Source organism: Macaca fascicularis, chromosome 2, assembly GCF_037993035.2.
Source record: "Macaca fascicularis isolate 582-1 chromosome 2, T2T-MFA8v1.1".
NCBI classification, from domain to species: Eukaryota; Metazoa; Chordata; class Mammalia; order Primates; family Cercopithecidae; genus Macaca; species Macaca fascicularis.
The window spans coordinates 183090306-183115251 of NC_088376.1; the positions used below are offsets into that span (position 1 = coordinate 183090306).

The window sequence follows — 24946 nt, forward strand, 5'->3', positions numbered from 1 at the left end:
CACAGTATAAAAATGTTTCAGGTCATTCCTTTTTTTACTACTTATGAATATCATCACTGGCAAATGATCTATGCTCTCCTGTCAGATTTCATCTAACCCACTTTAAGAGTGAGATGAGGAAGCTAGAATGTATATAGAGCTCCATTCAGTCTTCTGTTGTAGCTCAGGGCTGCCTTAAGCTAAAAGGGCACTACTTATGAACAATGTTCAGCAAATTACCCTGCTAAATAAAAGCTTACATTATCTTGGTATTCTAGAAGGGATATCCTAGATTAAGGTGATGAGGGCAGAGAAATTCTCATTGATTAGCAGCAGGATACAAGTTGATTCTTATCAGTAGGCTATTGTTCCACACAGGACTGTGTGGGCAAGAGGAAAGCATAGGAATTCATCATGTAAAAATGAAAAAACAAAAATCAAAAGTACCCTGTGTACTTTCAGGAAATGAAAAGAAGTAAAGAACCAAATATATTTCGCTCCTCTTTTAAACTAGGCTTTTATTAGATTTTCACAGAAATCTGAATCTGTGGGTGTGGCGAACTTTTTCAAAGATGGCTGCAGTTAATTCCTTCCATTCCTTTGCAATGTGGCCTTTTATCTTCTTCCATGTAGAGGTGGAATTTATTTCCTCAATCTTGAATCTGGGCTGACATTGTGACATTCTTTCACAAATGAGACGTTGGAGTTTCAACTCTCATGTTCTTGGAATGTTGTCCTGAGACCACCATGTGGGGAGGATGAGAGTCCACATACGGCTGAGATGAGAGGACCCAGCTGAGGCTCTCCTAGTCCAACTAACCAACAGTCAGATACGTGGGAGCCCATCTTAGACCATCCATGCCCAGAATTGCTGTAAGAAAGCTGAAGCTGTGGAGTAACGCACAGAATTCTGAGCCATTGTTATTTAGCTTCCATCCAAGTTTTGGGGTTATTTGTTAAACACTAAAATGTACCTGAGACAGTTGGGCACAAAGTAAAAGAAGCAAGCCAGTCACCCTAACGCATGCCCTTTATGTGTGGAGCACCAGGTCAGATACACCATGGGAGATGTGAATGAAGAATACATTTGTCTTAAAAATATAAGACAAAGGACATAGATGACCCTATCATTCATGTGTGAATATATCTATAAATAAAGCAGAATGTAATATTTACCTATATTAAATATATTTATGTAACAACCTTCCATTATTTCTATAGCCCAGAGTAAGGATATTCCTAGGTGTTCAAGAAAATACAATGGGGGTGGGGAAAGATCATTAGAAATCATATTTATGTATAATTTTTCATTTTTTTCTTTTTTTGAATGCTTTTATAGAGCACATAATATACTGTGGTAGTACATGAATATTTTTATAAATAAATAAATATACACACAATGAGGTTTCTCCCAATCTTATCTCTTACACATCCCCAACTTCCCATTCCTACACAAAAATATCCCTTCTATGCCTTTGCTTTTCTCCAATAAATGAGCCCTTCCCTGGCTACCTAGGGAAGAGCCAGTGACAACTACTGTCACACATCATTGTCCATCCATACTGTATTTGTAAAGAGTCTCTTCAGTAAGGCTATAGGCATTTTTCGGACAAGGTGTTTATACCAGTGTATATATGCATTTGTCTTAGGCAATACAGCATAATGGCATTACGGCATGATTTTTAAGAGTGTGAGTCCCTAAGCCAGGTTTCCTAGACTCAGATCCCAGTTTTGTCACTTACTAGCTATGCAACCTTCAGTAAGTTTCTCGTGCTTCCATTTGTTCATTGTAAAATGGAGATAGTAATATTCCTTACCTTACAGTGTTGTTGTGAGACTTGAATGAGCTAATACATGGAAAATGCTGAGAAGAATGCTTAGCACACATAATAAGTGCTCCCTTACTTCCAGATCAGGTCATTGGACCTAAAGAGGGTCAATGTCTTTTTTTTTTTTTTTGAGACAGAGTCTTACTCTGTCACCCAGGCTGGAGTGAAGGGCGCGATCCTGGCTCAATGCAACCTCCGCCTCCTGCATTGAAGTGATTCCTGGGCCTCAGCCTCCTGAGTAGCTGGGATTACAGGCGTGTGCCACCACACTCAGCTAATTTTTTGTATTTTTAGTAGAGATGGGATTTCGCCACGTTGGCCAGGCTGGTCTTGAACTCCTGACCTCGGGTAATCTGCCTGCCTCAGTCTCCCAAAATGCTGGGATTACAGGCGTGAGCCATTGTGCCTGGCAATGGGTCAGTGTCTTAATTAAGTTCCACAGCTGATTTGTGACGGAATTCTTATCACCTAACACAAGGGGAAAAAATGTGCAAGAATGTTTGAAATAGCATTTTTTTGAATACTGAAAAAAAAAGTATTCAAAAACAGTAAAATGAACAAGTAAATGATGTACTATATAATGAAATACTCTTACAGCAATCAAAATACATAAACTACAGTAAAATGGAACAAGGAAGAATCTCAAAAATATAATCTAGGATGAAAAAGCAAGTTTTAGAAAGATACATTCAATATGCTGTTTACAAATAAGGTTTGAAAACATGCAATACTATACATTGTTCAGCAATATATACACGCTTTTAAAAAGTATGAAACATGCAGGGGGATGATAAATACCAAATTCAAGAGTACATGGTTCCTTCTGGAGTGGGAAGGGAGGAGAATGGGTTTCAGAAGAGATACATACGTTACAATACATCTATAATACAGTACTTAAAAACTGTTTTCTAATATATAGTAAATTATTAAAATTTTATAAATTTGTGTGGTAGCATGTAGCAGTTTGTTATAGTTCTACACTTTTCTGGACACTTGAGTTTTTCAGATTTTTAAAGAAATACTACAAACTAAAAGGAAGGTACTGGCGATGGTGAAAGTTTCATGATTTGTAAGGACAAAGAGTAAAATTAATAATCTGCTTATATGCCACGGAGTCAATTATAAGTTCAACTGATATTTTCTCTTCTAGTTAGAAACCTCAACAGTGGAAGAATTTTTCTTCCTATTATAAATTCATTTGGATGATTATATAATCAGATGCGGAGCTAATGTGTCCTTTAAATATTAATTTATTTTATATTGTTTCCAGAATGGCCAACTACATTAGGTAGCAGTGTCTCTGCTTTGAAGATGAGGGTCCTAAATATAAGCCCTTAGCTTACCCAAGGATAGATCTAGAATTTTAGAAGAATGTCAGGAATACAGGAATACAGCCAGGGACCAAGCCTTCATTCCTTTAATACTAGACTTGGCCTTCAAAACAAAGTAATGCAGTAATTCTGTAGCAGTAATCCTGCCATTTCTGTCCTAATGCACTTTTAAAGGCTAACAAATTTTAAAAACAAAACAAAAAACCCCATAAAAACCCCCAACAATTTTTAAAGGAAATACTATAAAGTAAATCTGAAGAAAGTCAGAAGAATTAGCAAAGTCACCATTTTACAATATTATAATTATGTTAAGTACATCTTAAGCAAGCACTTAGGCCATGGTTGGAGGTCTGACCTGGGTTCCGGAGGTGGAATGCTCTGGGGATGAAGTTCAAACACGGCCTGTTTACCCACAGACATAAGTGGCCTTAATCAAAGCAGAACACATTTTTTAAAATGTTTGCTTTAAAAGCAAAAGTGTAAATAAGACTGTGATTTATGAATCTGCTAATACCCTTCTCTGCTGTAGACATCAAAAAAATTGAGTTTGGGGCTGTGGTAAATATAACAAGAATGCAGACTTGTTAAAGCAGTAATAGGTACTCTTATTAAAACTCCATTTCCATTAAGCGTTACAAATTGTCTTCCCTCCTTCCAGGCTTTACAGAATGCGTTCCAGAGGCAGTGACACCGAGGGCTCAACCCACAAGAAATTTCCAAGACATACTAAAGGCCACAGTTTCCAAGGGCCTCAAAACATGAAGCACAGACAGCAAGACAAAGACCCCCCCAGTGAGTCGGATGTAATAGTTCCATGTCCCAAGGCAGAGAAGCCACACAGTGGTAATGGCCACCAAGCAGAAGACCTATCAAGAGATGACCTGTTATTTCTCCTCAGCATTCTGGAGGGAGAACTGCAGGTCAGCTGGGTTGTAGTTATCCCCATCATGCTTCAAACAGAAGGCTGCTTGTGAATTTGGTGTTCCTGCTGCCTCAGAAATAGATATCTGTGGTTCATCTGTGGTTCATACGTGTGTGTACACAAAAGCAAAGCATAAGTACATATACAAAGAATTCTCCTCTGCCAACTCAAAGTGCAGTTAATCCCATCTAAAGGGGCTGTCACGATGACATGTGATTGGCGTACAGGTTGTGAAAGGTCACGCCCTCTGCCCATGCTGCTCAGAAGCTTCAGTGCACGTGCATGCATCAACAGCAACAATGCCAGATGACTTCGGGATTGGTTTAAGCAATAGGTGCTTTCGTACCCCAAGTGAACTGGCTCCTAGACTTGCCCTGGCATTATTAACCTACATGAAAATCTAAAAACAGCTGATACACATATAGGAGAATTTTACTTCCTACCCCCTGAAAATCCAAATGCTAGTACATTGACGGATATCATGATAGCTGCATCAAACACAATAAAAAAATGTAGTCCTCCAATGTTGTATAGTAATCACTTTTTAAAACATTGTGTTATTAGACTACAAGAAGGATGAAGGGATATAGTTTTGATACTTTTTACAGAAGTGTCAAAATGAAATATGATTCATTTATATTTGAAAGAGAAGAGAAAGCACTGCCAGCTATCACAAAAATCACTTGCTGAGACCGCTAGTAGAGACAGCAGGCTTTCTGAAATACTTTTTGTTCCTACAGGCTCGAGATGAGGTCATAGGCATTTTAAAGGCTGAAAAAATGGACCTGGCTTTGCTGGAAGCTCAGTATGGGTTTGTCACTCCAAAAAAGGTGTTAGAGGCTCTCCAGAGAGATGCTTTTCAAGCGAAATCTGCCCCTTGGCAGGAGGACATCTATGAGAAACCAATGAATGAGGTATGTACCACATCAGGGGTGTGTACCTGGGAGGCAGCCAAGCACTAGCCCTGCAGATGAGCACGATCTGTAACTCCTCTTTGATTCCTTACAGTTTTACTTTCTAACGCACTTAAAGCCTACACAAAATAGAGAAATACAACAAGTTCAACAGGAAAGTTGAAAAGAATGAATCATAGACAGGATGCATTCACTAGGTTTGTTTCTTGAATTCAACAAAAATCTACCAAATGCCAGAGAATGCTCCCCCCTTCACGTGCATGTGCAGACACACACACACACACACACACAACCACACACATGCACACACATACATGTGCACACACAAACAGACACACACACCCTCTGGGAACTTGCAGGGTACCCAGGCTGTAATAAAAAACAGATAAAGTTCAACCATAGAGGTTAATTTTTTGAAAACGCTGAGGTATTATGTCATAGAAATTTTGAGCATGAATGGAAATAATCTGAAGAACTGTCCAAGAAATAGAGGTTTTAAAAACATATATTTTAGATGAGTGCATACCTTCTTTTTCCTTCAAAGTTTAATGACAGCAAAGACCTTTCCCCCACCAAGTGTGCCTAGCAATTACAATCGCAAAGGTGGGCAGTCCCAACACGGCCACCACTGGGGAAAAGGCAGTACTGCTTGCTCTTTCACTTGCTGACATTCTGAAACCCTTTGGAATTATTATTTTATTCTTCTATTTTCCTCTGAGAACTTCATGGAAAATTTCATAATTTTTCATTTTTATAGAAAAGAAAGAACTAGGAACATGAGTTGAGGCTGGAGAGTGAAAGCAAGTTTCAGACAAATTTCCCTCAAATAAACTCAAATAAACTGGCAATCTACCTCAGGACTGACCTCTAATGTCCTTGCTATTCTCGTCTTTGGTGTCTCATGAGAGAAGAGACTACTGTCTTGCCAAATAGTGAAGGAGTTTGGTCATATGGATCTGCTTCTCTAAGGGGTAAGGATGAGACCACCCAAAGTCTGTTGACTTGCACTTTAATCCAAATTTTAAACAAAAGGAACCAGAGCTGCATTCAAGTGAATACTGTTAAAACTGTAAACTGGCTCCCAACATATTAACTATGAAACAGTGTCAGGTACAAATTCCCCAGCCCCTGTGAGCTCAAATGCAAATTAATGATCTCTGAACATAACCCTAACAAAACTCTATAAATGGCATAACCCCTCAACACTTAAGTGTGAAATGAAACAGTTTGATTCCAAACTTATGTTGAAATCAGTGGAAAAAACTTTAATTACAAAATAATTCTATTGTGCACATGCAAAACTGGAAATATCCCCTTTCTACAAATGCTTGCAATCCTAGCTCTGTAATGTGCCCCTGAAAATGACCCATAATCTGGCCCTGCTTTACAAGTCCAACCTTTTTTGATTACTCCTCCAACAGACAGCCCTATACACATACATCTCTCACATTCCCACCTCCATAATTTGTCAATTTTCCTCTCTTTCCTCTACTTCCCCCTTATGGATTTCTCTTTCCTCAGCTATCAGTTTATGCAATTCCTTGAAGCCAAAATAACTCCACACACACAACTCAGTTGTCTATCCTTTTCCTCGGTCTAGGAAGTACTAGGTGAGAGGGGAATGCCTAGAAAATAAACAGTAAAGGGGAATTCTGCCTAGGATTTTCCTAGATAGGGCGGAAGAAAATAAAGGGAGAGAGGGCAGTGTTCCCGCTGAGACCAGCTGTGACTGTACCCTAATTACATCAGAATAAGCATCTTGCATGCTAAAGTTATTCTTCTTTTGCATTCCCCCATCTTGAAGTGTTAACAGCCCCTTCACCGTTTTATTTTCCTCATAATGTTCTTTTTGAAAAATCTAAAAAATCTCAATCATGTCTAGGGTAAACTAGAGGTGATTTATCTAATTCTTAAGGCAAAATAATTTAGAAGAACAAACTGCTCTTAGTTACATGACACGACAGGAACACTGACTTAAGATGAAAAACTGGTGGAAGCCTGTGAGCTGGAACATGGCTGGGGCTGGGGCTAGGAGCAGAGGTGTGGTCAAGAGGGAGGGAAGAGTCAAGGACTCAGTCCACAAGAGTTTCGACTTCCTATTCCTTTCCAGCCTAGGGTTCTATAACAGAATTTACCTTAAAAAAATTAATAGCCTAAGGTATTCTTAGTTCTTCCAAAAAATATGTTACAGAAAATATGGGCCAGGCACGTGGCTCAGGCCTGTAATCCCAGCACTTTGGGAGGCTGAGGCAGGTGGATCACCTGTGGTTGGGAATTTGAGATCAGCCTGACCAACATGAAGAAAGCCCGTTTCTACTAAAAATACAAAATTATCCAGGCGTGGTGGCACATGCCTGGAATCCCAGCTACTTGGGAGGCTGAGGCAGGAGAATCACTTGAACCCAGGAGGCGGAGATTGCGACGAGCCGAGATCACGCCACTGCACTTCAGCCTGGACAACAAGAGTGAAATTCCGTCTCAAAAAAAAAAAAAAAAAAAAAAAAAATAATATATATATATATATATATATATAAATATATATATATAAACAACATTTTGGATTTACCAAGGCACTATAATAAAAGAGTCTCAGTATTACTAGCATAACCTAGGGCAAATCTTAAAATACTTACTTTAAGCAATGGTATAATTAAACTTTTAAGTTTAATTTCATTCATCTAGTTAGTTAATATGCATTGAAAAGCTCATGTATAGGAAAAGTTTTGGTGAAAGAGGAAAAAAGGTTTCCAGGTCTTGGCATTGAAAAAGCAGTCTTGAAGCACCATGGTGAGTTCTAAGAATTGCCTGAAGTCCAGTGTAGCTGAAAGTTGGGTAGGATCGGTGGGAAGATATGGAGTGAAGACGGGGCCAAGGTGGCAGGAGGTTCAGATGGTGAAGGGTCTTTTGGCCTTGAACAGGAGAGTGAAGTTCCACTGGTGAAAAATCATGCTGTCAGTGATGAGGACAGACTGCAAGGAGGTGAGGCTAGAGGAAGGGAGACCACTTAAGGGGTCACAGAATAAATGAAGGGCACTGATTCCTTCTAGCCTTCCTTCCCATTCCCTTCAAACAACCACCAACATATACAGGGAAAAAAAAACACAATGGAAAGCAAGAGTGGGTTAAATAAACCTTCTATTTTCTCTCTTTGGTTTGAATAAAGTTTAATATACATATCTTGACAATTACAACAAGCTTTCCAAGGAAATACTGTTTTTGGATTTAGAAAAGCCTCTTTTAGTAATTCATTTATGCTTTACTGAATACCTACTATAATTATTCGTATATTAATTCTAAGGTCAATCTTGTGACAAATTAAATTGAATGTATTTTCTAAGTCAACTAATAACTTCCCTAAAGTAAAGCTGATCCTATCACTATTTCACTCTCAAATTGCAAAAGGAGTTGATTTGAATTTTCCTTACAATGGACTCTAATGTTTGGGCAACTGAAGATAAAATTTTCAGAGGGCTGCAGTGGTTGGAGACACACTTCCATGACAATCAATACAAGAGCCCCCCTCTCAGAAGATGCTTCTGCCAGCAGGCAATACAACATAGCAGTGTCAGCTTTCACAAAAGGACTGGCTACATTTATTAAAAATCATCAACAGTAGTGTGGCATAATCACGTATTTTGTGAATTTAAGCATTTAGAAGTCAGAGAGAAACGATTGGGTCCTATATGCTGGGACACCTCAGTTGTATTCTTTTTCTGAAATGATTAGGTCATTTTGTGCCCCAGATTTCTAGTCAAGTACATTTCTAGTCAAACACATGCTCTTTAGGATACACAACTTAAATTGGTTTTAAATTCACACTGAGTCACACATTCTAAATCTTTTATGACAAATGCAAACTGTAAAAATCAATCAACATTATCAGTTACTGCATCTATATTAATCTAGAAAGTCGGGTGTTTTCAAAACCAAGTTCTTAATAGATCTTAATTTATCACTAGCAAAAGATCCTGAGTTAGCTCTTGCCAACATGTTTTTCTGGTGGCAGCTTACCCTGTGCCAGACAAAAATGGAGCTCAAGGCCAGGAGCTGATAAACCAGCCCAATGAGCCTGGCTGTCTAACTCCATCTGACTGTGATGCTTTTGGCCGCTGGCATGTTCTTTACTGCCTGGTTCTTCATTTATGAGGTCACCTCCATCTCCACCAAGCGCACCTGGGATATCTGCCACGCGCTCCTCATGTCCTCGGTGGTCTCACTCTTCCTGGTTATGGAGTCCTGTGCACCTGGGATATCTGCCACGCGCTCCTCATGTCCTTGGGGGTCTCACTCTTCCTAGGCTATGGAGTCCTGTCCTGCTGCTGTGGCTAAGTATCCATGGATAAGCTCCTAAGGGTATCAACTGGACAGCTTCTCTGAATCCCTACTTTTGCTAATCAAAAAAAATTTTTTTAAACTACTGCTGGAAGTGTCCCACATGCTGCTCACAATAAAGGCAGATGCATAACAAAAATAAATAAATAAATAAATAAATAAATAAATAAATCTCAGTTTCCTTGCTTGCTTGTTTTGTTTTCAATCTGTAAACGGGGCACCTCTTATAAGCAAGGCACTCTGTTAGACACCAAGGATTAAAAATAAAATAAATAAATAAAAAGGATGTAGGCCCTGCTTTCAGGGAGTTCACAGTCTAGCAGGGGAGACAAACACGTGTATCAGGCACAGAGGCACAGGTTGATCATTTTGTAAAAAAGATGTAAGTATGGTGCTGTGAAAATCAGAAAGGACTTAGTGCTTACATTTGGTGACATTCACGCTACACCAACGCATAACAGATTATCTATCCATATATCTATTTTAATGGAAATACTTTGATGTATAAAAAAATGAAAATCATGAGCATGTCCTGGCAGAGCGATACAAGAGGCATATACTGGTAGAGAGAACTATAGGGTGGGCTGGGGCAGAAAGATCAGCTGGGGCAGCTGCGAATCCAACACTGTGCAAGGATTCTCTAACTTCCTGTCATTCCTTTAATGTAGCTCCTCGGGACAGAGACATGAGAGTGCCAGAAAGAGGTTATGTGGAAATTGTTGATACCCACAGGGACACAGATTATTCTCTCAAGAAAAAGTTGATTACAATAAAAAGACTACATTTATGTTGAAATGCACCCAAAAGTATCAATTAAAAGAGAATAAACACTAAACAAGGAGATAAAAAACCCATTGCTGGCCAGGCGCTGTGGCTCCCATGGCTCACGCCTGTAATCCCAACACTTTGGGAGGCCGAAGCAGGCAGATCACCTGAGGTCACGAGTTCAAGACCAGCCTGACCAATGTGGAGAAACCCTGTCTCTACTAAAAATACAAAAAAAAATTAGCTGGGCATGGTGGTGCATGGCTGTAATCCCAGCTACTTGGGAGGCTGAGGCAGAAGGATCGCCTAAACCCGGGAGGCGGAGGTTGCAGTGAGTCAAGATCGCACCATTGCACTCCAGCCTGGGCAACAAGAGTGAAACTGTTTCAAAACAAACAAACGAAAAAACAGAAAAACCCATTGCTGAATTAATCAAAACAGGGACATTTCTAAAAGACTGAAAGATGGCTGTATATAAACAATTTGTTAACAGGCTATAAATGTGTTTTCTTTCGTAGTTGGACAAAGTTGTGGAAAAACATAAAGAATCTTACAGACGAATCCTGGGACAGCTTTTAGTGGTAGAAAAATCCCATAGGCAAACCATATTGGAGTTGGAGGAAGAAAAGAGAAAACATAAAGAATATATGGAGAAGAGTGATGAATTCATATGCTTACTAGAACAGGAATGTGAAAGGTAAGGCTGCTTTGGACAAAACAATGTCCCATTCTGCAATCTATGAGCTGGCCACTGTACCAGGTGTCAGGGATACAAAGGTAAATATGATACAGTCTCTGTTCTCAAAGATCTCATAGTCCAGGGTGAGGAAAAGGATATGTTTGAAGACATTATCAGTACAACGTATGGGTAACCAGATGTGTGATAAGGACTGTGGAACCATAAATGTTGGGCCCCTAACTCTTGAAGGGAGTGCCCTGTGAAGGCTGCAAAGACCATGCAATAGGGATCTAGTCCCTAGGCAAACAAGAATGGAAACTATATTCATGGGAAGGGGTGAAATAAGTATGTTAGTATAGAAGTGGGAAAATAACCTGCATTTTGAGGGAACTCAAGCTTTTTACATGGCTACAGCAAAGGGCATGATTGTAGGATGAGAAAAGGAAAGGCTTGCCTTGAGCAGCTGGACTTTATACTGTTGGCCTGAAGGAGCAAATGGAAAATTGTGAAAGGGAAAATAAGAGATCAGTTATGCTTTCCTAAAGAACAGTTAAGGGAACATGGAGGAAGAACTGGAGGAGCTTTAGACTGGGCACAGGAAACTCACATAGGAGGCAAATATCCAGATGAGAAAGACAAGGGGATGTGTTCCAATGGCCATGAGGTTAGGAGGGGGTGTGCGCAGAACTATTTATGATGTTTAGTCAATATGAATTAGTGACTGGTTAGACTGGAGAGAAGAGCAAGGGAAACAAGGAGCTACTGAGACGCACTCCTGGCTATTCAGGAACATATGAAATACAGGAATGGGGCACAGTTTTCTGTATTGCAGGATTTTGATCAGGCAGGATGGTTTATACTTGGTGAGTGGGTAGGAGATGAGTCCTGGTTTAGTCCTTGAGTGTAAGGTACCTTGGTATATTACAGTATCTGGTGTAAAGAATAATATGTATAAAGTCAATCCATGGTCAGAAATAAAAGGTCTGTAAAAGGATGGGCTGGTGATATGGATCCGCAGTAGGTGATAGGTGAAACTGTGGGTGTTGATGTGGTGAGAAGAGAGAATGTTGAAAGGGAACCTTAGAATACCTCAAGGCTTGGCAGTTTTCTGGAAGAAAAAGGGGTTGAAAATGGAAGCTGAAAAAAAAAATGGTGGAAGCTTAGAAGAACCAGAAGACTAAAGAAGGCAATGAAATGAAGCAAGCAAAGACTTTAAAAAGAGAGTGAACAGTCAAATAGCACCACATAATGCAGAAAAGAATGAAATGTCCCAGGATTTGGCAATGAAGAAGATACTGAGGAACTTAATGAGCCATTTCAATAAAGCGGTAAGGGCAGAAGCCAAATTGCAATGCTTTGAAAAACAAAATAAGAAACAAGAATGTAGAAACTTAAAATGTGAACTAGTATTTTGAGAAGTACGGCTGAAAAAAAGGAGAGTTTGGTTGGTAAGTATTTTCTAATCATATGTAGGGTAGATTATTTTGTTCTACTTTGACCCTCTATTCTGAACCACTGTAGACAGTATAAGCATCCATATGAAATTGAAAGGACAATTAACCCTCTCTATTGATACTGAAAAGATGGAAAGTAACCAATCTCAAATGGCTTATTCAACTACTTCCAATTCATACTTCAGCTAGGGAACTTAAGTTAGTTACCTCAATATCCAGGCTAATAGCAAACTTTCATTTATTTTCCACATACTTTATGGTAGACATTTGTTCAGAGTGCCAGAGAAACCATGGCACTTATACTCACTCTATTTTTTCCAGGAGGTTTATTTTTCACTACATGGCAGAGAGGGGGCAGGGGAAAGGTCTTACTAACTTGCTCCTCATGAACTCTGAAATATCTACAGGGGCAGATTAAAGGAGCACAAGAAATCTGACACCAAAGGAAGATTTGACTCAGACATTACAATATAAGATTTGTTATTCAATGAGACAATGTTATATTAAACGTTATTTTGAACCTCTGTGGTTTGGCACTAGTGGCCTCATTTGGCCGCCATACTTATTTGGCACTAACTTGCTGAACACAGATACTTTCTTTCATCTTTCATTATTATGAACATTTACTGACCACGGTCAGAGTGTTGCCTGGCATAGAACAAAGAGGTACAGGCTGTCCCTGCCCAGGGGGCTTACCACATTAATGAAAAGGCAAGATGATACAGATTTATGGTGGGAATGTGAAGGGCTATTGGAGGAGAGTTCTGATATTCACTGTGTATCTCTACTATCTTCTGGAGGAAGGCTGGGAGGGGGCTATCCTGAAGTTATACTGGAATGTTGGGAGGCAGATGGCAAAGATTATTTAAACCAAGAGAGCAAGGAGGAACAACACTGATAAATGGGAACAAAAGATCAGTGGGAATAAAGGCCATGGGCTGGAGGAAAAGAAAAATTGTGGGAAAAATGTAAAGTGTATACCACTGAATCGATATATGAAGAATATATTTCTAAATATATAAAATGAATTTAAGAGAAAGAATTTAAGAGATTTGCTTTATAGGATATAAAGTTTCCTTTATAGGATTCTTTGCCTTGAAGAATAATTAAAATGAACATGCAATTAACAAGAAGTAGGAAAAAGTGTCTATCACTCTCTGTTTAGCCATTCCAGAAGATATGAGAATATTCATCTGTTTCTATATGCCAAGGAACAGCTTCCAGATGGAATTCTTTGAATGTGACAATATTAAACTTATTCTCAACTCACTTGATGCAAATGTGACTTCCCTTGCTTTGCCTGAACAACATCACAATTCCCGTATCTTGGTACTGTGGGCCCATTCACACCCACCCTTCCTGCTCTCCTGCCTTCTGCTGGGAGACTGCAGGCCTCATAAGGCATAACTGACTTCTACCTGCTTTAAAGCCATGTGCATCAAAGTAGTATTAAATGAATACTATCTAACGAAACAGGAAGTGGGAGAAACTAATGACTTCAGGTAAATAAATGCTCAGAGGAGGTGCTTACACACAAGACTGTGAAATACCTGTAGCGTGCCTTGCTTTCAAGTGACATGGCAAAACACACCATGATTGAGTCCTTCCAACTTCACTGAGAGTGCTTTCTCTCAAGCACACAGCTGCCTAGCACAAAAGTGAGGCTAACTTATCCTGAAGGGTCAAAAAACAATGTTTACTTCCTTCCTCAAACAAAGTGTTGTAAACCACTCCCAAAGTAGCAACCCTCCCAGCAGTGAAACAAAGATATCATAACCCCAGTAAAAGGGAGGTTGGTTGAAAACAGATACAAAGGGCTATCTGGTTGAAACTCTGAAATAAACACGGTAAAGGTTTTGTACTCACATTCTGTTGGTTTGTATCTACCTGGAAATAATACAAAAATTAAGAAATACATGATTGAGGTAGTTAATGAGACCTCAGAGGATGTAATAATGGATTTCAAATTAAGGTTCAATTTCTGTGTTTTCTTTGGAGAATTTGTTTTATGTGGAAAACCCTAAAGGAGACTGATGTCACACATTGAGCTCAGGCCAAAATGTTTGCCAAGTGATGTCGCTGTCGTAATCAGTAAGCAATTGGCTTTCCCACTGAGGGTGGGTGGGGGCAGGGATCCGCTCAGGAAAGCCTGTTCCCAAGCATGTTAATGCAAAGTTTCCTTAGCTGTAATCTGTGCGGTTTGGTCTGTCCATATGGTAATATTCTATCCACGTTTCATGACAACTTTCACTGATCAGCTCCAACATGTGGATACATGTGTCACCAATGACCTGAATTATGTACTTGGCTGAATTACAGGTGGAGTCTATGTAAAAGGTTTTTTACACAAAAGCAATGCCAATAATTTTTGGCCTTTCTGTATGGCTTCACAGGAAAGCCAAAACAAAAGTCACTTTTAGTCAATGTAATTTTGCAAAATTTTCCCATAAGTGAAATGCCAATTTTGCCTGTACTTTCAAAAAAGCTTGCATATTTTTTTTTCTTTTTCAGTTTCAATGGAGGAAAAGGCTCTGAAGGAAAAAAAAAAGTTGTTTTTTTTTAAACCATGCATTCTTTCTTAGAATACTAAAACAAACTATGTATGCTACCCATATATGTTGCTGCATTTCTGGTCTTGAAACAACAACTAAAGCAGGAAACAAATATTGTTATGACAGCTCTGTATAAAACTGTGGCTTCAACCATGGATTTTGTTAAAGCCTTAAATCACTTTTCATAAAATCTTGGCCAAGTAGGTTAGCACTGATAGTTCAACTTTGTAAATCAGAAGTTCAAATGGTAGCTTCTCAAAAGCCACAAAGAAAGGAGTCAAGGTAGAATTAATCTATTGTTCCTTTTTCTGTCCAAGTTTGACTGGATTGAACAGTGGTGCAGAGGCCTTAGAGCCCTTTAGAGGAAAGTCACCAGGGGTCCAGCTTCAAGTGTTGTTGCCTTGACCGCACTCTGGGAAGTTCTTTGCTGTTAAGTTTTAATGAAGAACAAAGCACTTCCATCTCTCCCTTTGTCTGAAACAACTTTATAAACAAGTATTTTCACCATCAATCCTTTTCTATTATGACAGGCCTATTTTTCCAGACTGCCATCAGACAAGGTGACTAAAACACTGCTTGAGCCATATTTGACCCTACTGTTAACTGAGTAAATCAGACCACTTTTAAAGGCTTCTCTCAAAAACATCAAATTTTCTTTCTAGAGGATTTGGATACTCCTTTGAAAGATGTAAATGAATGAGTTAATTTCTCCAATTTTTAGGTTAAACTCATTAGTTTGGAGCTAGTGCTACTTGCCATTCATTAACTGAAACAAAATAAAACAAAACAAAAACAATAATTGATTAAATATATATGTCTACTGCAAGCCAGGTCCCATACTAGATACTGGGCGAATAAGGTAGATATAGTCCTCACCTACATACAATCCTGAATATTTGTTCATTATGTAAAACAAAGACACCACTGCAGGCTTTAAGACCTGATACTGATTCTTCTAAGGCATTACGAGTTCATGACGGGTAGAAAAAAAGGCACCACTATGGTAAACTAATGTAATAACATTAATGCTCATGAAGACAGAACATTCAGGAGAAATCAATAAACACATTAAACTAAAGTACTTTACTAGAGAATTCAATATCGTGCCATTAAGATTTTCAGCTTCTTGGGTCTTAAATCTCAGCTTTTAAGGATATCCCACAAAGCAATACACAGTGGGTACAAAGCTTTAAAAAAAATAAAGTCTACTTAAAAAAATATTTTGAAAGCCAGCAGTTTTAAATTTTCATACACACTAAACTATTGTTGTAGAATACATTGTACTCAAATGCAATCATTTCCTTTCAGTTTTTTTGGCAAGGAGTTATTTGTATTACATATTCTCAAGACTATGTCTTGCAAGCATTGAAATGGATGCCAGATCTCCACTTGACCTTTGTCATGGGTATCTAGTTCTTTACCAGAACAAAATGGAGATCCACCACAAACACATATTTTGTTATTGTAATTCTATACAGAATTACAACACGATCAGCCTTGTGGGATACATGCTAGACCTAACACAGGATCTAAAAAGGGATGCAGAGAGATTAATTACCTCATGTGGGTACTAAAAAACCATTTAGGATGGTACATGATGACTTAACTTTCAACAGATGTCACAAAACCATACTCTTAAAACTGCACAATTCAGCGGTTTCCATACAATGCCTTTTAATTTCAGAGGTCAAAATTCACATAGAGTGACAATACTACCTGATTGCTTTTCCTACCCAGAAATTTAGTTTTTTGAACTAAATTTTACAAATAATTTTGAATGTGTATTTGAATGTACACGATAGTGAATTTATTGCTTACAAAAGAATACTATGAACGCTAAAAAGAAAACACTAACAAGCCTAGTGAGGGATGAACCGAGAGCTTAGAGATAGCGGGAGTCTGGTCTGCAGACCTATCTGCAGCTATGTATAACTTTTGGCAAATTCCATTCCTAAAATCTTTAGTTTTCTTGTATATAAAACAAGGGGCCGGGCGCAGTGGCTCACGTCTGTAATCCCAGCACTTTGGGAGGCCAAGGCGGGGACATAATGGGGTCAGGAGTTCGAGACCAGCCTGGCCGAAATGGTGAAACCCTGTCTCTACTAAAACTACAAAAATTAGCTGGGTGTGGTGCCGCGCGCCTGTAATCCCAGCTACTCAGGAGGTTGAGGCAGGAGAATAACTTGAACCCGGGAGGCTGAGGTTGCAGTGAGCCGAGATCGCACCACTGCACTCCAGCCTGGGCAACAGAGCAAGACTCTGTCTCAAAACAAAACAAAACAACAAAAAAAACAAGGGCAGGCTATATGATTTCTGTGTCTCTTTCACACCTAAAAATTTGTGATTATGTGACTGTCATGAACAAGTACCTTTTACCTCAAGTCTAGGATTCTAACTCCACTACCAAAAGAGGTCAGTGAGAATGACAGTGACTACCACCAAAACTTTAAATCCAAATCTGTGTGTCCATTCTTAAAGGACATCTAGATTTCGGTATACCCTACTGCTTCCACATATTTGGAACTGAACCTAATATCACCTTTGCACATCGAAGTCTACTCACAACCTTTTTATTCCTGTTAATACAACCACCATGAATCAATCTATCAGATAACTATAAAAAATTATAGAAATCTCAGAAGTCAATAATTTAAGCTAGAAAAGACCTAGCAATGTAGACCAATGCTTTGATTTTTTGAATTAAGAAAAGTGAGGCCTATCAAGTCCAAGATAAAAAAAGTCACCAAATCTTCCAGCGAAATAGTTGCAGAGCCAGACCAGAAGCCAGTTCTCCTGACAATATATTTGATGCTATTCTCCCTAGAATCATTCCTAGGTACTCAAACCATGTGCTTGGTGTTACGGGAGGTCCAAGATAAATCTAATACACAACTAAAATACAGTTGAAAAGACAAGACGCTCAAAATAATCTGCAGATAATTTAGGAAGAATGCAGGTGTCCGTTCTGTGGCACAGACACCACTGTTGCAACACTGTGGAAGATCAGGCAAAAAGGAGATTAAAGACAGCAATTATCCAACAGCCCGCACAGCCCTAGGAGAATGCAGGACATACAGTAAATACTCTATAAATACATCTACTAACTGGCTGGTGGTTACTAGTTTAACAACCCTATAAAACAGGTAGCCAAAAACTGAATGTGGAAAGGCAACCTCAAACTTCTGTTCCATCTGGACTAAAAAATATAAAGAGGAAAAAGAGCCATTAAATCATATCAAAATGGAAATTTTTGCCTCATAAGTGAAAATCAAGGTGGGATATTAGAATTAAACTGTATCCTGAATTTGCAACTCATAGGTAAGCTTTCCTGGCAAGTGTATTAATTCCTCAGATGAGAAGATGAAGCCAAACAGCCTTGGCCAGCCATGAAGATGATGGCTGGCACAAGTGATGAGTGAATATCACTGAACAGAAAGGCCTTATGGAAGAGCATAGGGTATCAGAGTTAAAAGCATAGACTCGAGTTAGAACAACAAACATGGAGCATGGACCATAAAGCATGGTCCCATCCTCTCATCTGATCCTACTGGCTATTTGACCTTGGGCAAAGCCTTTAATCTTGTTAAGTCTCCAATTCACCATCTGTTTAAAAAATGATGGAGATCTCATAGGTTCTTGTGATTACTAATCATATAATGCACAGCAAGTGCTAAGTATGGTGTCTAGCACATACAAAGCACTCAGTGAGCATTAGCACTGTATTTGTCAGGGTCCCCCAGAGAAACAGAATGTGTGTGTGTGTGTGTGTGTGTGTGTGTATAAACCATTATTATAAAGTATTGGCTCACATGATCCTGAAGGCTGGGCAGTCCCATGAGCTGCTGTCTACAAACTGGAGACTCAAGAAAGCCAGTCATGTAGCCGAAAGACCTGAAAGCTAGAAAGTCAATGGTATAGATTCTATTCCCAATCTAAAGCCCTAAGAATCAGTAGTGGCAAGGACAGAAGATTGATGTTCCAGCGCAATTAATCCAGTCAGTTAATTCAACCTGCCTTCAGTTTTCTGTTCCATTCTGGCTCTCAACAGATTGCAGGATGTCTAGTCACACTGGGGAGGGCAGTCTACCAACTATAATGCTAACCTCTTTGGAAACACTCTCACAGATACACCTCAAAATAATGTTTAACCAGCTATTCAGACATCCCATGGCCCAGTCAAGTTGACACATAAAATTAACCATTATACGTATCTTTCTTCAAATTTGCCTTTCTTCAAAGTAGTTTACTTACGTACTCTGCATGATACCAATGGGCACATTTTTTTGAATTGCCAAGAAAGCATTTAAGTAGACCCTATACTGGGTTCTAATAATGTGACAATTAATAAGAGCTTTCAAGGGGCATATTGTTTAGTGTAGGGGAGATAGACACAAAATCAAGTAAGTGCAATGCAAAGTTGCAGGCTAATGACAACAAAGGATACAGAGGAGGCACAAATAAGGGCTCATACCCAAGGCATGGTTGTATCCTATTTTCTTTAGTGTAGGAGAATTACTGAATGTCCTAATGATCTAACACTGTATAACACTGAGCTGGGCAAGACAGTGCTCTGTGAATTTTTTTTTTTTTTTTTAACCATTAAGACTCATTTCTTCTTTTTGGTAAATCAATCTACTTAGAGAAACAGAAATGTTAGTTTGGTGGTTATTATGAAAAACGTAGCCTTCCAAATATGCGAAATCAAGACTGAACCAAAGTGAGGGTTTTTAAGTACATCCAAAGACTCCAGTGCTCCTCTGACTTGCCACTGTCAAAAATCCTCACACTAATTGCATCTTCTTGTCTAAAGTTATTGTGAAAAATCAAATATTCCCCACTCTAAGGCAAGTGGGCTTACTTTTGATATATTTTGTTACACAGCCCCTTCCACGGGACCAAGAACATGGGAGAGGTAAAACAAATATTTTTTTGAATGAGTGAATGAAATGTAGGAAAAGTTGGCTACATTTTAATCTATTATTTTCCATTAATCTCTCATCATGAATTAGCTTCTGGATTCATTCCCTTTGGTTAGCATGGTCATGGGAGAATGGGATACAAGACAAGCCCATTTTGATGAGGAAAGCAGAATGAGCTTGAGAGCTACCCCCAAAAAGGCAGAAGTAAGAGTGTATGGTGCTCTTACCATGGAGCTAGAATAAAAAAATGATCCTAAAAGGGGATTTTAAGATTAAACACATCAAGAGACAATAACTCATCCCTAAAAGCAACTCACTCAACTCATACTTTGTAGTTTTTATATTCAATATTTTTTCACTAACAAAAACATCATGACCATTTTTCCAAATCACCAACTACTCTACATCACAATTAAAGTAGATGAATACTACTGTATCACACAGATGCATCACAACTTATGTAACAAATTCTCTATTGTGGGCATTTCTATTCCTCCTTTGTCACTATTATAAAGAACACTATCCTGAATGGCCTCATATTCCAATTAATTTTTATGCCTTTCTGATTATTGTTTTAGAATTCTTTTTTTTTTTTTTTTTTTTTTTTTTTTGAGACGGAGCATCGCTCTGTCACCCAGGATGGAGTGCAGTGGCATGATCTCTGCTCACTGCAAGCTCCGCCTCCCAGGTTCACGCCATTCTTCTGCCTCAGCCTCCCAGGTAGCTGGGACTACAGGCGCCGCCACCACGCCCGGCTAATTTTTGTATTTTTAGTAGAGACGGGGTTTCACTGTGTTAGCCAGGATGGTCTCGATCTCCTGACCTCGTGATCCGCCTGTGTCAGCCTCCCAAAGTGCTGGGATTACAGGCATGAGCCACTGTGCCTGGCCCTGTTTTAGAATTCTTATATATGAAATTGCTAAGTCAAAAGTTATGAACCTATTTAAGGATTATAAAACCTATAGCTAAACTGCCTGTTGTAAAAGATATTTATACCATTACTAACAATGAAGAAGAGAGCCAATTTCTTACTTTATAACTCTACCTGAGACTAATCTTGAATCTGACCTCAATTTAAACATGATATGATGTTATAAAGAGTAAAAAGTGAATGTTAATGACATGAATCAGACTTTCCCACTGACTTCGGCTTTGTTTAGAGATGTGTTGCTTCTGGAAAAAAAAATCTTAACATATCAAAAAAAACACTTAAAGATTACAACACTTTATTGAAAGAGTTTTTTCACCTTGTCAATATAATTTCAGTATATTTCCTTTTCTCTTTCAAATTCAGGTTCTCATAGCCTAGCATCACTGGTCTTCCAAAAATAAAAAATTTCCGTTGCTCATTCTCTGAAATGTCTGAGGCTTCCTCCTTCATATATCCTGTATCAAGCCTTAGAGTCCAAATCCACGATCCTGGCTCACCTTTCTCACCACATGACATATTTGGCAACAGTTCACAACACTTACTCCTGGCCCTACATGGTCCTGAAAAGTCTGATTTGTTGAAAATAGTGGGATCTAAGGCCCACTTTACCAAATTCTCTCTCTAATTTAAATTCAGTTAGTTTGGAGTGTTTGAGAATTCTACATTAGTTTCCTATTTAACTTAATTTCTACTTGCCAATCCTCACTTCTTTGTATTTCCTCCCTACTTATCATACACATACACTCCATTTATTTCCATGATTTTCTCAATAACACTGAAATATCCAAGATACCTGACAAACAGGTAACTTGAAGCTTCAGAAGATGTTTCAGAAGAAATGCATTAGCAAGATTCATAAGACTGAATATGTGTTTTCTATGTTTTTTCTTTTCTTAAAAATAAGTAATTTCCAATTCAAGCTTTTTCACTCTATATCTTGCATATATGTTTCAGGGTCCCACATATAGCCCTCCTCTCACTTCCTACTCCTCAAAGATAATCCACCGTGAATGGTTTCTTGTATTTATGTTTAAAAAGATTATTACAAGCATACATCAGCAATTCATGAAGATCATACAATACTTTTCCTATTCTTTTTTTAAGTGGTTCCATATTATTCAAATTTATAGATGCAAGTCATTTAGCCAGGCCACCTTACGAGCTTTAGATTGTATTATTTTTATTTCCTATTCAACATTCTTTGGTTAACTGACTCTTAATAACTTCAAATGCCTCTTACTTTCTATTTTCCTTTAGAAATGGGTTAATCACTGGTAACAAAGAGATACCACTTCATATCCACTAGGATAACTTTAATCAAAAAGATAATAACAAGTATTGACAAGGATGTGAAACTGGAACCCTCATATGCTGCTGTGTAGTAATGTAAAATGGTGCACTGGAAAATAGTCTAGCAGTTCCTCAAAAAGTTAAGTGTAGAATTATTGCCTTAGTCAGTTGGGCCTATGAAGACAAAATACCAGAGACTGGGTGGCTTGTAAACAACAGAAGTTTATTTCTCACAGTTCTGGAAGGTGGAAATTGGAGATGAGGGTGCTAGCAGTATTCTGGTAAGGTCCCTCTTCTGGGGTTGTAGACTGCTGTCTTCTCCTTGTTTCCTCATATGGTAGAAAGTGGGTGAGAAAGTTCTTACAAGGGCCACTAATCCCATTCATGAATGCTCCTCTACCCTCAAAACCTAATTATCTCCCAAAGGCTCCACTTCCTAATACCATCACACTGATGATTTCAACATAAGAGTTTGGGGGGACACAAATATTCAATCCATTGCAGTTACCATACAACTCAGCAATTCTATTCTTAGGTATAGAGCTAAGAAGATGAAAACACATGTCCACAAAAATCTGTACACAAATATTCACAGCAGCATTATTCATGATAGTCAAGAAGTAAAAACAACTGAAATGTCCATCAACTGAGGCATGGATAAACAAAACTGTGGTATATCCATGTAACGGAATACTACTTGTCAATTAAAAAGAAGCTCTGTGGGCCAGGTGCGGTGGCTCATGCCTGTAATCCCAGGATAAACAAAACTGTGGTATATCCATGTAACGGAATACTACTTGTCAATTAAAAAGAAGCTCTGTGGGCCAGGTGCGGTGGCTCATGCCTGTAATCCCAGCACTTTGGGAGGCTGAGGCAGGTGGACTGCTTGAGCCCAGGAGTTTGAGAGCAGCCTGGGCAACATGGCAAAGCCTCATCTCTACAAAAAGTACAAAATTTAGCTGGGTGTAGTGGCATGCACCTGCAGTCCCAGCTACTTGGGTGGCTGAGGTAGGAGGATCACCTGAGTCCAGGGAGGTCAAGGCTGCAGGAAGCCGAGATCACGCCATTATACTCCAGCCTGGGAAACAAAACAAGACCCTGTCTCAAAAGAAAAAAAGAAAAAAGAAGCAGCAGTCCTGTGCCCATTAAGCAGTGACACTACAGCCACTAGAAACCACTGATCTCCTTTCTGTTGCTATGGTTTTGCCTATTCTGGACATTTCATATAAATGGAATCATACAAGATGTCGCTATTTGTCCCTGGTTTCTTTCACTTAATGTTTTCAGGGTTCAGACATGTTGTAACATGTATCAGTACACTTCATTCCTTTTTATGGCTGAATAAAACCAAAAAAGTCAGGATGGATGTGTAACTTGGTTGATTTAAATGACCAAGATAGATAATAAAACTATTAATGATAATGTAGATTGGGCATGAGATAAAGTTTCGCTGTGTTCTTAACACTTTTTTTTTTTTTTTTTTTTTTTTGAGACGGAGTCTCACTCTGTCACCCAGGCTGGAGTGCAGTGGCGCGATCTCGGCTCACTGCAAGCTCCGCCTCCCGGGTTCACGCCATTCTCCTGCCTCAGCCTCCGAGTAGTTGGGACTACAGGCGCCCGCCACCTCGCCCGGCTAGTTTTTTGTATTTTTAGTAGAGACAGGGTTTCACCATGTTAGCCAGGATGGTCACGATCTCCTGACCTCGTGATCCACCTGCCTCGGTCTCCCAAAGTGCTGGGATTACAGGTTTGAGCCACCGCGCCCGGCCTCTTAACACTTTATTTATTTATTTATTTATTTATTTATTTATTTATTTATTTATTTTTTTGAGACGGAGTCTCGCTCTGTCGTCCAGGCTGGAGTGCAGTGGCGCGATCTCGGCTCACTGCAAGCTCCGCCTCCCGGGTTCACGCCATTCTCCTGCCTCAGCCTCCCGAGTAGCTGGGACTACAGGCGCCCACAACCGCGCCCGGCTAATTTTTTTTTTGTATTTTTAGTAGAGACGGGGTTTCACTGTGGTCTCGATCTCCTGACCTTGTGATCCGCCCGCCTCGGCCTCCCAAAGTGCTGGGATTACAGGCGTGAGCCACCGCGCCCGGCCCTTAACACTTTAAAAGTTAAAACTTTTAATGTTATTAAGAAGCAAAGAATAAAGACTTGGAAAAAGGTAAATGAAGATATACCAAAAAGAAATAACGTAAAGAAAATGATTATTTGCTGGAAAAAAAAAAAAAAAGAACGGACATTTAGGTTATATATGAAAAGAGAGAAAATGGGGATATTTATTATCCATTCATTCATTTAACTTAACACTATGCTTGGAACTACGAACTAGGGAAAAAAAATGAAGACATGGATCCTGTCTTTGAGGCCCAGGTGGAAACGTAAGTAGTATGAGGTAATTAATTGTGAGCTGTAACAAAGGCACGTACAAGAGTGCTCAAGGATCTGATTAGAAAGATGGATTAGTTCTGCATGGAGGGAATGTGAAGGTTTCCCAGCAGGCAGCAATTAGCTTCAAGGCTGAGTAGACTTAGCAGGCAGAGAAATGCACTCACAGGTACATTAAAAAGATAAATTTGTGGAGCTAAGCCTCTGTTGAGGATGAGTATGTTACAGCCAGGGCATACAGACCCTGTATGCCACAACTTTGGATTTCCCCTTTATCCTGAGACCATGAGACATTTGTCATGCAGAAAAATCTCAACCCACCACTGGCAATTTGTTAGTGTATACAGGCCTTGTGTTAGGTGTGTCTAGAGTCAAATTTGGAAACAACTTAATAATAACAATTATTATTTTGTTATAATAATATATAATATATACATTATTATATAATATATAACAATAACAAAAACAACAACAACCAGAAAACTCTTATGAGCAAAACACCCAAGAGAAATGGATTTCACATTATCCATTATTGTACAACTTCCTGATAAAAACTTACTTTACAGCCAAATAGGATTGAAGAAATACATTTCCATTCGGATGAAGCAAATGGAAAAATAAATCTCATTTCATCCTAAATCCCAGAAAGGGAGATGT

The 24946-nt window shown here is 39.0% G+C and overlaps 2 protein-coding genes across 12 annotated transcripts in view; one reads left to right on the forward strand and one right to left on the reverse strand.

Annotated features, from left to right (window-relative positions):
- The window catches only part of CMSS1 (cms1 ribosomal small subunit homolog), a 371982-nt gene that overhangs the window by 252358 nt on the left and 94678 nt on the right, over window positions 1-24946 (reverse strand). The window lies entirely within an intron of this gene.
- The window catches only part of FILIP1L (filamin A interacting protein 1 like), a 296973-nt gene that overhangs the window by 187749 nt on the left and 84278 nt on the right, over window positions 1-24946 (forward strand). For 2 of the 4 annotated variants that reach the window (XM_074033597.1, XM_074033596.1), the window contains 3 exons: window positions 3798-3931; window positions 4802-4975; window positions 10591-10769. In XM_074033597.1, coding sequence (XP_073889698.1) covers window positions 4841-4975; window positions 10591-10769 — 314 coding nt within the window. In that variant the 5' untranslated portion in view covers window positions 3798-3931; window positions 4802-4840. Of the gene's footprint in view, window positions 1-3797; window positions 4060-4801; window positions 4976-10590; window positions 10770-24946 lie in introns of all 4 variants that reach the window. The other 2 variants (XM_005548313.5, XM_045384528.3) reach the window with 1 other exon arrangement.